This window comes from Ochotona curzoniae, unplaced genomic scaffold (assembly GCF_017591425.1).
Source record: "Ochotona curzoniae isolate NIBS_2020 unplaced genomic scaffold, NIBS_Ocur_1.0 contig_66, whole genome shotgun sequence".
NCBI classification, from domain to species: domain Eukaryota; kingdom Metazoa; phylum Chordata; class Mammalia; order Lagomorpha; family Ochotonidae; genus Ochotona; species Ochotona curzoniae.
The window spans coordinates 19434818-19450904 of NW_024466512.1; the positions used below are offsets into that span (position 1 = coordinate 19434818).

General features: G+C 41.5%; 1 protein-coding gene across 1 annotated transcript in view; it reads right to left on the bottom strand.

The window, feature by feature from the left end:
- The window catches only part of CFAP58 (cilia and flagella associated protein 58), a 115129-nt gene that overhangs the window by 77748 nt on the left and 21294 nt on the right, over positions 1 to 16087 (bottom strand). The window contains exons 9-11 of the mRNA XM_040992500.1: positions 12667 to 12858; positions 2646 to 2807; positions 1709 to 1855 (exon numbers count right to left, since the gene is read on the bottom strand). Coding sequence (XP_040848434.1) covers positions 1709 to 1855; positions 2646 to 2807; positions 12667 to 12858 — 501 coding nt within the window. The remainder of the gene's footprint in view (positions 1 to 1708; positions 1856 to 2645; positions 2808 to 12666; positions 12859 to 16087) is intronic.

Genomic DNA, 16087 nt, shown 5'->3' on the forward strand with positions numbered 1-16087 from the left:
AGGAGTCTACAGAATCTTTTTCAAAATAAAAGCAGAATCAGGGTGCCAGTGCAGTGGCTTAATTAGCTAAATCTTTCACCTCCAAGCACAGCATCCCACATGGATGCTGGTTCATGTCATGGCTGCTTTACTTATGACACAGCTCCCTGTTTGCAGCCTGGGAAAACAGTAAAGGATGGTCCAAAGCTTTGGGATTCTACACCTGTGTGGGAGACCTGGAGGAAGCTCCTAGGCTTGGATCGGCTCACCACTGGCCATTGCAGCCCACTTGGAAAGCAGACAAATCTATACCTCTCTGTCTCTTCGTGTCTCTGTAATCTGCCTTTCCAATAAAAGTAAATAAATCTTTTTTAAAAAAAGTAGAATCATTCTCTTAAGAGTCTCTTTTCAAATTTTTCGGTCAAATGGATTGGAAAAACAACCTATTGGATTGAGCGACCAACTGGATTGGACAGGGAAGGAAACACAATAGACTTAAAGAAGCATATAGTAAAACATATTTGGTTAGGATGTTTGAAATGTTATTATTATTATTATTATTATTATTTATTGGAAAGGCAGATATACAGAGAGGAGAGACAGAGAGGAAGATCTTCCGTCCGATGATTCACTCCCCAAGTAACCGCAATGGCCAATGCTATGCCGATCCGAAGCCAGGAGACTCTTCCGGGTCTCCCACGCGGGTGCAGGGTCCCAAAGCTTTGGGCCATCCTCGACTGCTCTCCCGGGCCACAGGCAGGGAGCTGGAAGGGAAGCGGGGCTGCCAGGATTAGAACCGGCGCCCATATGGGATCCCGGGCGTGCTAGGCGAGGACCTTAATCACTTGTGCCACCGCGCCGGGCCCAAAATGTTATTATTTACTTGGAATGTTTTAATAGTTTTTTTGGCATGTTAGTAGACACAGAAAAAATGAGCAAATTTAAAAAGATATACATTGGTAAGACATATCAACCAACAAACAATGATTAGGGGCAGATGAACAAAGCATCCCCTTTATTAGGCCTAGAGTGGAGCCTGGTAAGGTTGGATGCATGCACAAGGACTGAATTTGGGCTGTAAGGCAAAGGGATGGGTCCAGGCACAACAGACTACTGGCTAAAGTCCTCACCTTTCCTGTATCAGGATCCCATATGGGCTCAGATTTGTGTCCCAGATGCACCACTTTCCATCCAGCTCCCTACTTGTTGCCTGTAAAGGCAGAAGAGGACAGCCCAGAGCTTTGGAACCCTGCACCCACATGGGAGACCTAGGGGAAGCTCCTAGATCCTGGCTTCAGATCAGCTCAGCTCCGGCTATTGCAGCCGCTTATGTGGTGGACCAGTGGATGGAAGATCTTTCTCTTTGTCTCTCCTTCTCTCTGTATATTTGACTTTCCAATAGAGATAGAAAAATTAAGAAGAAAAAAAGGCAAAGGGATGGTAGTGAGTCTGAATATTCAAGGACGTTTTGGGCATGGGAGATGTCCTAGGCAATCTTATACTGATAGGCACTAAATGTTTATGCATCTCTACCACCTGCCTCCCTGTTTTACCTAAAAGGAACCCTGACATGGAGATGATAGAGCTCACCACCTCTGCATCTTGTATGGGGGATTTGAGTTAACCAGCAGTTGAAGATAGGCAGCCTTGACTGTTCTCCCTGGCCCTTGCTACCTTTGGGAAAAGATCAATGGACCACTGGCCCGCTACTTCGCAGTAAAGTATGTACCTTCAAGGTTTCCTTCTCTTTCTCTATCCGCTGCTGCTCCAGATTCAATTTTGCAAGTGCTGAGTCTTTGGCAGAGATTTCTTCCTTCAGCTGATCTACCTGATGGGTCATAATCTTTAACTTCCTCTTCATTTCTGTGATTTCATCCTAATAAGGTAAAAAGAGGAAGAAGCGTAAGTTCTTGGGCCCACCAAGGTCTAGTGGAATAGGAACCTGATGGGGGTGAACCAAGGGAGGACAAAACTCTGACACTGAAGAGTTAATGATATTAAAGGCAGAACAGTCTAATGGAACAACAAGCAAACAACAATCAGGAGCAGAGGGACAAAGCATCACTCTGCAGGCCCAGAGAGGGGCTTTCAACAGGTATCAACACCCCTTTGGAAGTGCAGCACCTGGGTGAAAGTTGTTGAAGGAAGCTCCCTCGGAACAATAAACTCTTGAGCATTATGACTGGGCTGTTCCTTAGTACGGATGCTTATCCAACTCAAAATACTTCCTAGCATCAACTCTCAACAGACATGTTTTCATGAAGTAGATACAAAGCATACCTGGCAAATATCACACACATGCACATACTTTATGTTCCACGTCTTAGGAAAGGAAGAAACGCAGCAAATGGTGTAACTAGAAGATGACACAGCAAAGCTTTAAATGAGCCTGTGCTGCTGCCCTCTGAGTCATGGTAGCTATTAGCAGCTTTAAAAATCAGACTGGGCAGAATAGCAGTGCCAAGTAACAATTAAACGCAGGAACAGAATCTCCACATTTCCATTGCAAACGACCTAATAGTTCTGTCAAAATTCTTCTCTTCCCAGGTAAATTTCAGAACATTTCTTTTTGGTCTAGTCTAAATTCTCCCACGAAGAGAAGTGAAATGGTTTGAAACCCAGGGCAGAGAGGCATCAAAATACAAAGGCACAAATGTAGTTTTTACCTGGGCTTCAACCAGATTTTTGCTATACAGATTCCTGTCTGACCTCACAGCTTCATACAGGTTCTGTTGCTGTTTTAATTTGGTCTCCGATTCAGCTATTTTTTTCCGATAGTCAAAGATCTGCATTTCACGGATTTTGATGTCTTCCATGTTCATGAGGACCTGCAGGAGGAAAAAAAAAAGGATTTTATTATGGTTAAATAGTCCATCTGTGTTTATGGGTTTGGGACCAACAAAGTCTTTTATTAAAAAGAGACAGTAGAGATGCTAGCAATCAGAAAACCTGCCTGTGGCTGTAATCACTGCAGTGCAACGCAGAAATTCAGTGCAGTTGATTAGGACCAAACACACACTTTATCTACACAGAGTTCTGCTCAAGTATTTAGACTTAGCACACTTATTTTGCTTATTTTGTGATCACAAAAGGCAGCCATAAGGGAGAGAAGAAATTCTTTCAATCGTGAAAACCTCTCGTGACCACCCCAGCCACCAAAAAAAATGAAGAAAAAAAAAAAGCCACAGTCTTAAGCAGATCTTAACACAGAGCACAGAGAAAGGCAAAAGATAACTCAGCTGTGTAGCCACAGTGGTTGAATTACAAAGTTAGCCCTCAAAAAGAGTGGCCTTTGAGCATTGATAATGATCACAACACTGTCTTGCCAATGTCAGCTTCATTCCATCAGGGGAACACCACGGGCCTCATAAAAAATGCATTCCACTGTGCACAAAACACAGCCAGGAAAGATAGGATGCCAGGATGACTGCTTCCTTTTTGCCAGTATGAAAAACTAAGGTCTAAAACTCCTTAGTGGTCCTCTCAGTTGGGGAGAGGGGGAGATCAAAGGAATGACACAGAGCAAGCAACAAAGAACTGAAGCTAAGGAATAACCCTGAAGGAACCCAGAGGGCGACACCCCTCTTACAAGGGGTATTGCATCTCGCACCTAATGGTGCCAAGGACTTCTTAGATATTTGTCAAGCTGATGCTATTCCCTTTGTGTGGGGCGTCCTTGTGAGCAATGTATTCTCAAGTTACAGTACAACAAGAATCCCTGGCTCCTACTTGTGGAACCAATATTGCACGAGTACACAAAGCCCCATGCCAGTGCTTCCCCATCAGCTTTAGTGATGGCTGTTGTGCACGTGTTTGTCTTCCAAATCACTAAAACCAAATGTTTCTCAAAGTTTTCTTACAGATATTTCAGGAGAGACGGTATTAAATGTTGGGTGCCTTTCAACATACATTATTTTGTACTACTTTTTATTGGCTCAACTGATGTAATAGATGTAGAATATATTTTTTCTTCTAAAAGTGTTGTCATGTCTTTACACATAGCCTCAATTATAAATGTGAAATATGTACTTCTTGAGCTGCATGCATCTTCTTTTTCCCTTCATCCTACATCTATACCTAATACAACCAGCATATGACTTGCCAAATCTTTCTTTGAATTCTGTATACTCTATCGGGGTCCACAAACATAGCTCATATTCATCAGCTGCTTTCAATGTACTGGAATTCTATATGCATTAGTTCCCTTAACATTCACAAGAAACTTGCAAGAAATGTATTGTTACTATACCAATCTTATCAAGTAGGAAACTGAATTCAAAAGAAGAGCCACAAAATTACTCAACAAGTAAATAAACAGATACAGGGATTTAAATTACCCAAGAAGTAAATATACAGTACAAGGATATATTTTCCTTTGTTTATGATTTTTTTCATTTTGCTTTTTCAGTTTTCTTTTTAGTAAAATGGTATCTTATTATGTATACTTTTATACACTTGGCTTTTTATCACGCAATAACACCTTATGGAAATAAGCTGAAATAGCTGTAATTCATCCCCTTTAAGAGCTGTGTAACACTGAACAGTGGGTGCACCCTCATCTACTCAACTCTTCCCCTATGCTGGGCATTAATTTGGTTTCCACGTTTTTGCCACTCTGAACCTGGATGCAGTGAACTTTTCTGTGCATGAGTTCTTGTGTGCTTATACTTGCATGTGTGTTTCTACTTCTGTGGGACAAATTCCCAGGAGTGGAATCGCTGGCTCAAAAGATATATCTACTGCTCACTTTAATAGATTCTGCTAGACTGCTTCCCAAAATGGCTGTAACACTTTATATTTCCACACCATGAGCAATAGTTTTCTTAATAGAAATCCTTACAGCTTCAGAACAAACCCTCCTTGGTCATACTGGATGACTCTTTTAATGAACTGTTGAATGTGTTCTGTTAGAATTTCATTTAGAATTCCGCATAACTATTGCTAAGTGATGTAGGCCGACAGCTATCTTTTTAATTTCATGTTAATATCAAGATTTCTGCCAGTTTCATAAGATGGAGTTTCATCAGTGCCCTTCTGATTACACTTTCATTCACTAGCCCACTTATCCATCCATCTCCTCAATGAACATGTGGCAGGCACTGTACAAGCACATGTGATATCAATAAGACATCCCCCACACTCAGGCTTGTCCTGGTAAGTGACTCTAATGTGGAATGGTAGACAACACCAGTAACTGGGACATGAACTGGGTGTTAAAGGAGAATCAAAGAGGGGCAGGATAATGAACAGTTTCTGAGGATGAACCTGCTCATAAGAGATGTAAATCATTTTGCATCTTCCTACTTACTCTTCAGCATCCCAACCAAGGACTTACCCGGGACCCAGGATCTCTCCTGGGCCTGACATCACTACACATTATCCCTATGGAAAGCATGAGTCAAGCCAATTATTTCTCTCAATACTACAAACTGCACAAATAATACTTGTTCTCTCTTTCTCTTACCTGCCTACCTCTCTCTTTCTCGCTCTCTTTCGCTCTCTGTCACAAACATGCTTATATAACATCAAAATTATCTGATTCTTCAGAGTTTGAAGGATCTCAATTCTAAAGTCATTAAGCCGTCAGTCAATGTCTTCCAACTTTTCCAACGGCTTCCACCTTGAGTCAAATATTGATGCATGTATTTCCAAAAGAAATATCTACTTCTACTTTTTTAATTTATAAAATTAGAAACATATAGTGTATTTATGGGGTTTTACTGTTGCTTTGCTATTATTAGTCATTTCTGTCATCTATTTGATGCGGAAGCAAAAATGAGCCAAAGTGAGAAGATACACAGATTCAGTGATAAATGCCCTGGATGACTGGTTGGAGTCTGGGAAAAAAACAAAATTAGACAATATTAAAGACAAGAAAGTTGAGGGAAGAGGCACAAAGATGAATCTAAAATGAAAAGAAATCCCCATCTTTCTTCCATCATTTTTTGGATCCAGAGCCTTAGAATTCTGAAAAATCAGTAGCAAGTGGCTTTTTAGGAATATTTACAGTGGTAATTAACATGTGCAAATTAGAATGAATATAAAACCTAAATGCAGTCCCTTTCTACAGTCAAATCATCACCCTCTTTGGGGTCAATGAAAGGAACAGACTGCAACTACTTTGAACTGCATCACCGGCATTCAGAATATCAAGTAGCACATCAGAGAAAGGGAAAAAATGGCTTGCTCAATCACTTTGAGAGATGCTATAATCAGAATAATCCTGTGCACAGACAGAATAATGCTCTGGAGAAAGGATGTGGCCAGGGACTTTTCTGCTCTGGGCATCCAATGGGCATGGACTATCTTTCTGCACACAGCAATGCACAAAAGCACAAGCCTGCTTCGGGATCCCATCAGGACACCGCGAAGACCAAAGGAGTTTAAGTCAAATGGCAATGAGAAAAGAACAAGTCCTGAAGACCTGTTAGGGGCAGTAATTTACAACACAATTTATTTCCAAGGATTGGGATTCCGTTTTTATTTTGATAGGAATCATTCAAAACCAATGTCCCGGAAAAGCTCAAATTCCAAAAATTCACAAAATGTAGAGGGGAGGGTCCGTTGAAGCAGCAGCCGAACGTCACAAGAGCGAGCTCCCCTGTTCAACGAGGGGTACATCACAGAACTCAGAACGCTACCCATGGGGCTGCAGCCTAATTGATTGATTACACTCTCAGGTGCCTCAAACCGACTCATGAGATAAATCGCATCCAAGTATAGAAAGTTTTATTACAGCCAGCGAATTGGAGCACCTCGCATTTGTCGGTCTGCTTCATCAGAGAAGCCCAGAAAATGCTTACAGTGCAGAATGGAAACACAGCACCAGTTTATACCCTCCTCCTACCTTTTCTTTCTGTGTTAAAACAACCTGCCAATAGAAATAAAGTGAGATAAAAAATCAATACCGCGTGCTGGAAAACTGCAGCATGGCCAAAAATGCCATAGAGACCGGAGGCAGGACAGGGGAGTAGGTCACTGAATCTGGAAGCCTTTAACTTACATTTGATGAAACATCAGTACAACAAACTTCCCCGGGAAGTTCCTCTGACTTCGTGTCACCCGGTCTAAGCGCTGACAATGCCTTCACCTCCCTAATGGAACCGCAAAAAACTCCGAAAATACGCAGCACCTGGGTACCCTGGCATGTGAAATCTTCAGCCTTCTCTATTTTTCTTCTTTATTTTATCTTCTTCCTTATATTTAGAGCGGTATCTCTATGTTTCTACCTTGTCTTATAACACATTATGTGATATTATAAAACCAGAGGATATAACAACACCTACCTAAGAGGGCTATTCTGAGGATTTAAGAGAGAAAATATACATTCATGCCACTGTGAAAGTATCTAGTATATAGCAATTTAATCACTTAATAAATATTAGCAGGTTATTATGATAGGTTGCATGATGTCATATTACAGAATACTAATACTGAACAAATCAAGTTGATTTTTCTAGGAATCAAATCTTGTCCTGAGGAAAAATAAGGAAATACAATAACTTCCTTAAAATGACACAAAAAGCTTATAATTTGTGCGTGTCCCTTTGATGTCTCTTTCTGGGAAATCTACTCCAATATCAGAGAAATAGGAGCTTTATTTCATTAGGGGGACCTCTATCTAGTGGGCAATAATTTTTTTTAATCAACTTGTCTTTCCATGATTTTTTCCATGCGCTGAAAAGCATGTTCTTATTCACTTCCTGGAATCTCTGCCTGGAAGAGATTTGCCTGACACTAATTTAAGCAAATGAGCAGAGATAAAACAAAATAAATAAACAAAAAAATACAGGTATAAATTCATTGCAAAAGAATTATTTGGGGCATATAAAACGCCTGGGATGATGGCCAAAAGTTTTTTATTTTGAATGAAAAAGGAGTGATCCTAAAAGGAGGCAAGCACACCATGTGTAAAATCTGCAGCCAGTTTAATAATGAACCAGGAACAGTTTTAGCAAGAACTTGTAAAAGTTCAGAAAGAAGTAAATACGGTATATGGCAACTTACAATGCCAGTCCTTGTTCCTTCCATTTATCTGATCAGTGAAATTTAGAATATGGCAAAGGAAGAATCATGATGAAGAAAGTGCTGAAACCTGGGAACAGATCATCTTATCGTTCACAAATATTCATTCCACAATCTCTTGGGAGGACTGTATTTCTGCATGCCTGTGATGCTGGACGTGGCGTGGCAACTGGCTTTAAAAAAAAAAAAATAGGATGTCGGAACACTGGGTTGAAGGTAGAGATACAAAATGGACTTGGACTTGTGGGTGTGTCTTTCACACACCTCCCTTTCTGCATGAAAAGAACAGGAATCCTGGGGAATGAGAAATATGTGGTTGAAAACTGGCTCCAACCTACAGCCCAAAGCTGTGCCCAAGTCCTGGGCCTTTTCACCCACAGGGGACACGCAGAGGAAGCTCTGGGCTTCTGGTTTCTGTGGCCATTTGGGGAGTGAACCAGGAGATGGAAGATCTCTCCTCTTTGCCCTTTGAACAAAAATAAATAGCATTTATTAAAAGAAATTTTTTTAAATGCTATGCCCAGCTTAGCCACAGCATCAGCTGGAAGAAGCTGGCACTGGGGCCCAATTCTGTCAAGTCAAACCACAGAACTACCTGGAGAGAGCACAATCCTGGAGTGGGAGAGGCCTGGGAGGGAAATAGTGGGCTCCTCCCTCTTGGGTTACCACTTCCACGGGAGGGCACGAAAACCAGGACAGGGGCTGGGGTGGAATGGGGAGTGGGACAGACTGGACTACTGCTACACATACTGGCAAACCAGGGTAGCAGGTGGGCCTGGTGGGGGTTATTGTGGATCGCTCCAACTAGGTTGCAGCTCCCACTGGTTTATGCGAGGGCCGAGTATGTGCTGGGCAGAACCAGGTTGGACTGCAACACCCATTGGTTCCAGTGGAATTCGGGAGTGAAAACAGAACCAACCCAGCGATCGCAACCACCAGCTGATCAGGGCGATGGACTGTGCCGGGCCCTGTACTTGCTAGTACATTCAAGAATCTGGTCTGAGAACACCTCAGGCAAAGTTTCTTTGGAGATCTCCCCAGTTGAAATGCTGGACCCAGAACCCTAACCAAGAAAAGAGAGAAGACAGAACAGGTCAACCAACCAACTCAGCTATATGTGGGCAGCGAAATACGGGGAAAACAGAGGCTCTATGATGGACTATGTCAATCAGTGGATTCTTCAACGACCTCATAGTGCTTGGATTGGCAAGATTGGCAGCGATTCATAACTGTTGAACTATCCAAACCACTTGAGCAAGAACTTTGGAGCATACCCTACATCTGGGACCTGGGGAAGATGGGAAATTGGGTGGGCCTTCTCCCTTAATACCCCCCTTTAAACATGAAGGAAACAATATGGAAATAATAGTCTTATCCTTGAACCCTTTTTACCCCTTGTAGCCCTTTAACCTTTTTACCCTAATTAACTATGTAAAGATTGCCAAAAATATAATCTGAAAAAAATTTTTTAAATGCTATGTCCAGAGCAAGTCTGGCCTGTATCCTGTGAACCTTGGCAAACTGCAGGTATGTGAGCACAGTGGGCTTATTTTTGTATGCCACTGAGATTTTTTGATTGCTTATTATTTATTATTATGGCACAAACATGTAATAAAAGATTTGGGATTCTGAACCATTTAATTCTGGCACAAAAGGTAATCTTCTTTCTCATTTGCAAATGTCAAGCTAAATTAATAAAATGTAATATAAGGCTTTCAGCATCTTAGATTTCACCTTTCTTTCCTTAAACCAGTAAGAACCGGAAGGCAAATGTTCATGCTACTTTGAAGCCTAAAGGGAATAAGATATAATGCCAGGAAGTCATTTGCAGCTAAAAATGCCAAGGACAATTAAGATTAGATGGCCCATCATGGCAACTTGCTTCATGCAAATTTAAAAGAGAGAGCAGACCCATAGTGACAAGCTAATCTGTACTTGAAGAAGTATTTAATACAGATATTTAAAAGCTAGTCTTTGACTAGTTAATTCAGATGTCCAATTATGCCTTCCATTCATCTTAAAAAATATCTGAATATCTATTTAGTACATAAGTCATATGAAGAACACAAAATTGAATGGGACTTGCCCACAAGAAGTAGGATGATACAGACATGAAAATGATAAACTGATAGCAGATTTGTAAATTTCTGAAAAACAGAACCAAGTATAGAGAAGGAAGAGATAATTTTCAATAAAACTCTTTGGAGTCAGTGAAATTTTATTTGGTCTTTGAAGGAAGGACAAGGTGTTATTAACATTGTGTTCACTTTTAATAAAATCGTAAAATTATATTTATTTTAGAAAATTAGAAAATTTTTGCAGTTTTGTAATGCATTATTTTTATGAATTGAAAAAAAAATTTGAGGGACAGGGAACGCTCCCAAATGCCAGTTTATTTTTCAAATACCCGCAACATCAGAGACTTGACCAGGGTTAAGCCAGTAGCTGGAAACTCAATCCAGGTCTCACACCTGGATGGCAGGAACCCAACTACTGGGCCATCACATTTGCCCCCATGGGATTGCAATCATGAGAAACTAAAGTCAGGAGCTGGAGCTTGGTGGTGGACTCACGTATTCCAAAGTGGGAAATGGGTCTCTTAACTGGTATCTTAATCACCAGGCTGAACTCCCACCTCAGAGTGAATTTCTGAAGACCCCTTACTGCACACTTTTCCATTTTTTAATCTAAAATAGTCATCATTACACTTCATGAACTTTTTGAAGTATCCTTGTACAAAAATGGAAAAACACTAACAGACCACAGCCAACAATTAACCTTCTACTCTTTCTCCTATTCAAAGGAATCATCGTAGCAATAATAATAATAACAATAACCTCTGCTTTTTCTTCTTCCCTAAACTCTTACAGGGTACTTTTCTATATCACTTGAAGAAAGCATTAAACCAAAAGCCCTTTCTTCCTGGCCAAGTCTTTATGAGGCTGCACTGTCTTGCTTTGCGTTCTTTTTTCTTCTCCAGAAAGGATCCTCCCTTTACATTTCTGATCTGAGACTCACTTCCACCATCAGAAACAAACTCTTTGTAGACTTGATTCCATTCTTGGACTTTCTCATCTCTCATCTTCTCTTTGTAATTATGTTCCATGTTTTTATCTGCCAAGACTCTCCAAGAATGTACTGTACTTCACTGATTCTATTTTCCCCAATATCAGTTTTGTTTTTTACCAACATTAGTATGAATTTGAAACCAGCCACTCTTTGCCTTTTATTTAGGATGTGCTTCTTTAGTTTATTTAAAAGTGTTCCTTATTTTGTCCTCCTCTTCTTTTTTAGTTCTTCTTTGCTTTCTCCTATAGGAAATTCCATCTTGGACCTAAGCCAAGGTCATAATCCTACATTCCATGGGGGTCACCCTGTCTGCTAACAATGCAATGTCTGGCACCTCCATTCTTTGTGCCAGGAAGCCCACCATCTCTTCTTCCACCCCAGGAATTCTGTACCTGAAGTGGCATCTGATCTACTCTTAGTAACACAGATGTGAATCGAGGCAGGGAAGGCATGGGGTCCCGAGGCCTCTTCCTAGATCTTATAAGGTGTTTGCTTTCATGAATCAAACAAAAGGGACCAGAAGAAAGGCCTGTAGTAGTCCCACATGCACCTATTATGTTGGCTTCTCTTATCTGATATTTTAACAGCAGGTGCACATCAGCCTTTGTATTTCTTGCTATCAAATCATTTCTCCTATGTCTGCACCTTCTTGAAATTTAACAAGAAGCTGAGAGTAGCTATGTTCAAATGTCACTTTAAAGGAAATTGTTGAACTATTTACTGACAGATGCATTTATTTTTTTATCATTCATATAACATTTATTATGTGTCAACGATTGCTCTGAAGACTTTACAAATATTAACCTTGAGTCCCCACAATCACCTCCCTGATGTATACTTCCAATCCCTTTTATATGCACACAGACAAAACTGAGGTCAAATAATTTTCCTCTGGCAGTCTCAGATTTAGGTTATGAACATGCTCCCTATTTTTTAAAATTAGTTTATGGTGAAGTAACAGTCTAAGCCTCTATCTATGGTGTCGGCATCCTTTATGGGCACTGGTTCAAATTCCAGCTCCACCTCCAATCCTGCTCCCTGCTTGTGGCCTGGAAAAGCAGTGGAGGATGGTCTGAACCCATGTGAGAGTTCCAGAAGAAACTCCTAGTCCTTGGTTTCAGACCAGCCCAATTCTGACTGCTGCGGCCATCTGGGGAGTGAACCAGTGGATGGAAGATTCTGTCTCTCTCTCTCTCTCTCTCTCTCTCTCTTTCTGTGTCTGTCGTCTCTCTATAACTGTGCTTTTCAAATAATAAATACATCTTTTTTTAAAAGGTTTACAAACAAATAACTTTCACATTTACACATACCATATCAAATAAATGGAACAGTGTATCAAACCTTTTTTTAACATTAACTTCTTAATCCAACAATTTACGCTGTAACAAACAACCCCTAAATTTCAGCCTTTCACCAGTTGGCCCAGCAGCAGTCTGGGACAGCTTTCATTCTGTCCATGTCACCCACGTCATGCCTCCTAAATCTACACACAAACCACAAATCAGAATGGATGATCTTAGCAACAGTTTGTGAACATCAGAAAAGCACAGGGAGGACACACCTGGGCTCCACATACCTCACAGAGCAGCTTACCTTTTGTGTAAGGTCACTTGCTTCATTGATGTACCGATCCCTCTCCTTTTCCAGCTGAAAGATGATCTTTCTCTGCTTCTGAGCTTCGTTCTTGTAGTTCTGGATTTCCTCCTCCAGATTCCTCTTGGCTTGTTCGTGGAGCTTCACCAGGTCTATCTGCTTCTGGGTGGCACTGACTGCCTTCAGCATATTCTACAGACAAGAACAACAAAGCGGCCACCTTACTCAGAGTTTGAGGATTGGAGGTTAAGCTTGTGCTCTTCTTCAAGCAATGACATGTCTTGCTTTTCAATGAATAAAGTTCATCATATTCTCCACAGAATAAGAGCTGCTAAGCTTATTTTTCACAAGGCACATTAAATGGATGTGTATGTGCACCAGAAGCTATCACAACACCCCTAAGACGTGAGCGTAATATTGCTCACATTTTAAAATGGGAAACTGAGTTTGAAGGGTTATCTAATTGCTTACAAGTTCTTACAACAGAGAAGAGGCAGAGTCCAGATTTGAATCTATGTCTGGTAGAGCCACAAGTCCATCATCTTAACCTGCACCTAACATGGGACCCAAAACAATTTTACTCCTGGGTATATATGCTGGAAAGTAATGACAGCAAAAATGAGCACACAGACATGCAATAGTAACTCTATTCACAAGAACCAAAAGACACAAGCAATCTACGTGCCCATCACCTGATGAGGTCTATCCAGAAAGAAGGTATTTCTGAACCATAAAAAGGAAAGAAGCACCGATGCAATCCACAACGTATGGAAACATGATTCTGAATGATGTCGCCCACAAAAGGTCACGTAATACATGATCACATCTGTATAAATATCCAGAATAGGCGAATCCATTGAAAAGGAAAGCAGACTGACAGTAGCTAGGGGATGGGAAGGGGGGAAATGGGAAGTGACTGCACCACAGGCACAAGATTTCTTTTGCCAATATTGAGAATGACCCAGATCTAGACAGCAGTGGTGGGTTGACGACACTGTGTCCATTCTAAATGTCACACATGGTAACTTTTCTTACCTGCATTTTGCCACAATAAAAATTATTAACCCAGTTATAAGTTTTTATTTATTTTGAAATTAGATGTCCAGGTTCCATCTCCAGAGTTTCTGACTCAATTGGTGTGGGATGGAACCTGATATGGTATGAATAGGAAGGCAGGCAGTTAGATCGGAATGAGCTACAATCATTGCAGCCCTGCCATATAAAGTTATCTTTGCCTGTCAATCTAATATGCCCACCTTCTCAACATGCACCTATGTTTTAGACAGGACCAATAGGAGAGATTCCATTATGATTAGATGATTATTGAGCTCCACACAGAGGTACCCTGAAATTTCCAGAAGGCTTCCCAGATGCTAAGGCACTACCCCCAACTTCATAAAAGAGACTTTAAAAGGGGAGCAGCCTCTTTTTGCTCCCACTCACACTTGTGGGTGCAGTTTAGGCTTCTCCTCTCCCCCTCCCCTGGCTCTTTCTTGATGGGTATTTTTCTGTAGGGGAAAACACACATTCATGCTTGAATGCCTGTTTTCTGTCTTACTGTAGATAAATCCTTTTCCTGTTTGTGCATGTCACTATACCTATACTTAGAATTATCTCTGGAACCTGGCACAGTGGCCAAGTGGCTAAAGTCCTTGTTTCACAAGCACCAGGATCCCATATGGGCACCAGTTCGTATCCCAGTAGCCCTGCTTCCCATCCAGCTCCTTGCTTGTGGTATAGGAAAGCAGTCAAGGACGGCCCAAAGCCTTGAGATCCTGCACCCACGTGAAGACCTGGAGGAAGCTCCAGGCTCCAGGCTTCGAATCAGCTGAGCTCCAGCCGTTGCAGCCACTTGGGGAGTGAACCAGAGGATGGAAGATTTTTCTCTTTGTGTCTCCTCCTCTCTGTATATCTAACTTTCCAATAAAAAAAAATAAATCTTTTTAAAAAATTCTTACTCTGGGAGGAACAAGGGCCTGAAGTAAAAATCAAGGTGTCCAGGTGGACATCCAAATGCAGGCATTTAGATTATTTTTTAGAGCTGCCCTGGCAGTATCTGATGCTGCAATGCTAATGCCTTGCGTTAACAGTCCATGTTCTTCCACACACAGTTAACAGCAGCATCATTCGGCAGGTGTGCTCACGCAGGAGGCCACAGCTCTGGCCATCACCGAGCTGACACACGACCCTTTCCAGCAGCTTCCAGAATAGGGTCTTTGGATTCTTGCAGCTCGGTTGATAACATACACTTGTGAGCTACTGGTAGTGGTGATGCCCATTTATCTTTTCTTTTTGCCACTTGGGCTGAAAAAAGAAACCATCTTCACTGAAAGAGAAAACAAAAAAACAGGCTTTCACTCCCACTAAGCCAGGCCAGATTCCTGAACCTATCCATTCCAGAGGTCCAGCTGTATCTTTAGGGTCTGTGGGCAAGTCATGGTTCTTCCTCGGAGCTCTGACTGATACAGGCCTATGGTGAGGTCTACAAACCACCAAACTATAAACAGGGGAAATGCTCCTTAAACATTGATGATCATGTAGAAAAAAAGATTAACTATTTTCAGTTTATTGAGTTAAATCTGTGTTCCATTAAAAAGACAAAGCCAAAGTGACTGTTTAGCCTAGCAATCAAGGTACCTGCTCTACATAGCAGAGTACCTGACTCCGGCTCCCGTCTATGGCTTCCTACAAAGGTATACCCTGACAGGCATTCAAGTGATCGGGTTCCTGCCCCCTCATGTGAGAAACTTGGACTGAGTTCACAGCTCCTGGCTCAGTAGCCTTTATATTGTGGGCATTTGGGGAGGGAACCAACACATGGAATCTATCCCTCTCTTTTGCTTCTTCTCTCCCTCTCTTTGCCTCTTGAAAAAAAAGACAAAGCCACTGCAGGATGGCATTGAAAGAACAAAAAATACATGCATGCTCTACCTAATAAAACCATGTCATTCATTCTTTCAAGGAAGGTGGGATTTCCCATTAGTAGGGAAGAATGTATTACCAATAAAGATGGATAGCACACATGCAGAGTCTGGGACTGTGCCAGGCGCTAAGAAATTCAAGGCCAGGAAAAAAGAAAAATGAAAGCATGTTTTGCCCTCAATGAGGAACTGATGTTCATCTAGTCAAAGAAATAAATGTAAAACTAAGGGCCAACAGGTAAAGCTGCCAGCTCTAACACTGGCATCCCCTATGGGTGTCAGTTCATGTTCTGGCTGCTCCACTTCCAGTTTCTTGCTAGTGGTCTGGGGAAAGCAGCAGTGGATATTACAGGTATTTGGGATCCTACTACCCACGTGGGATATCCAGATGAAAATCTGGGCTTTGATCTGGCCCTGTCCTGGCCATTGCAACATCTGGAGAATAAACAGACAGAAGAGCTTTCTCTCTCTCTCTCTCTCTCCTCCTCCTCCTCCCTCTC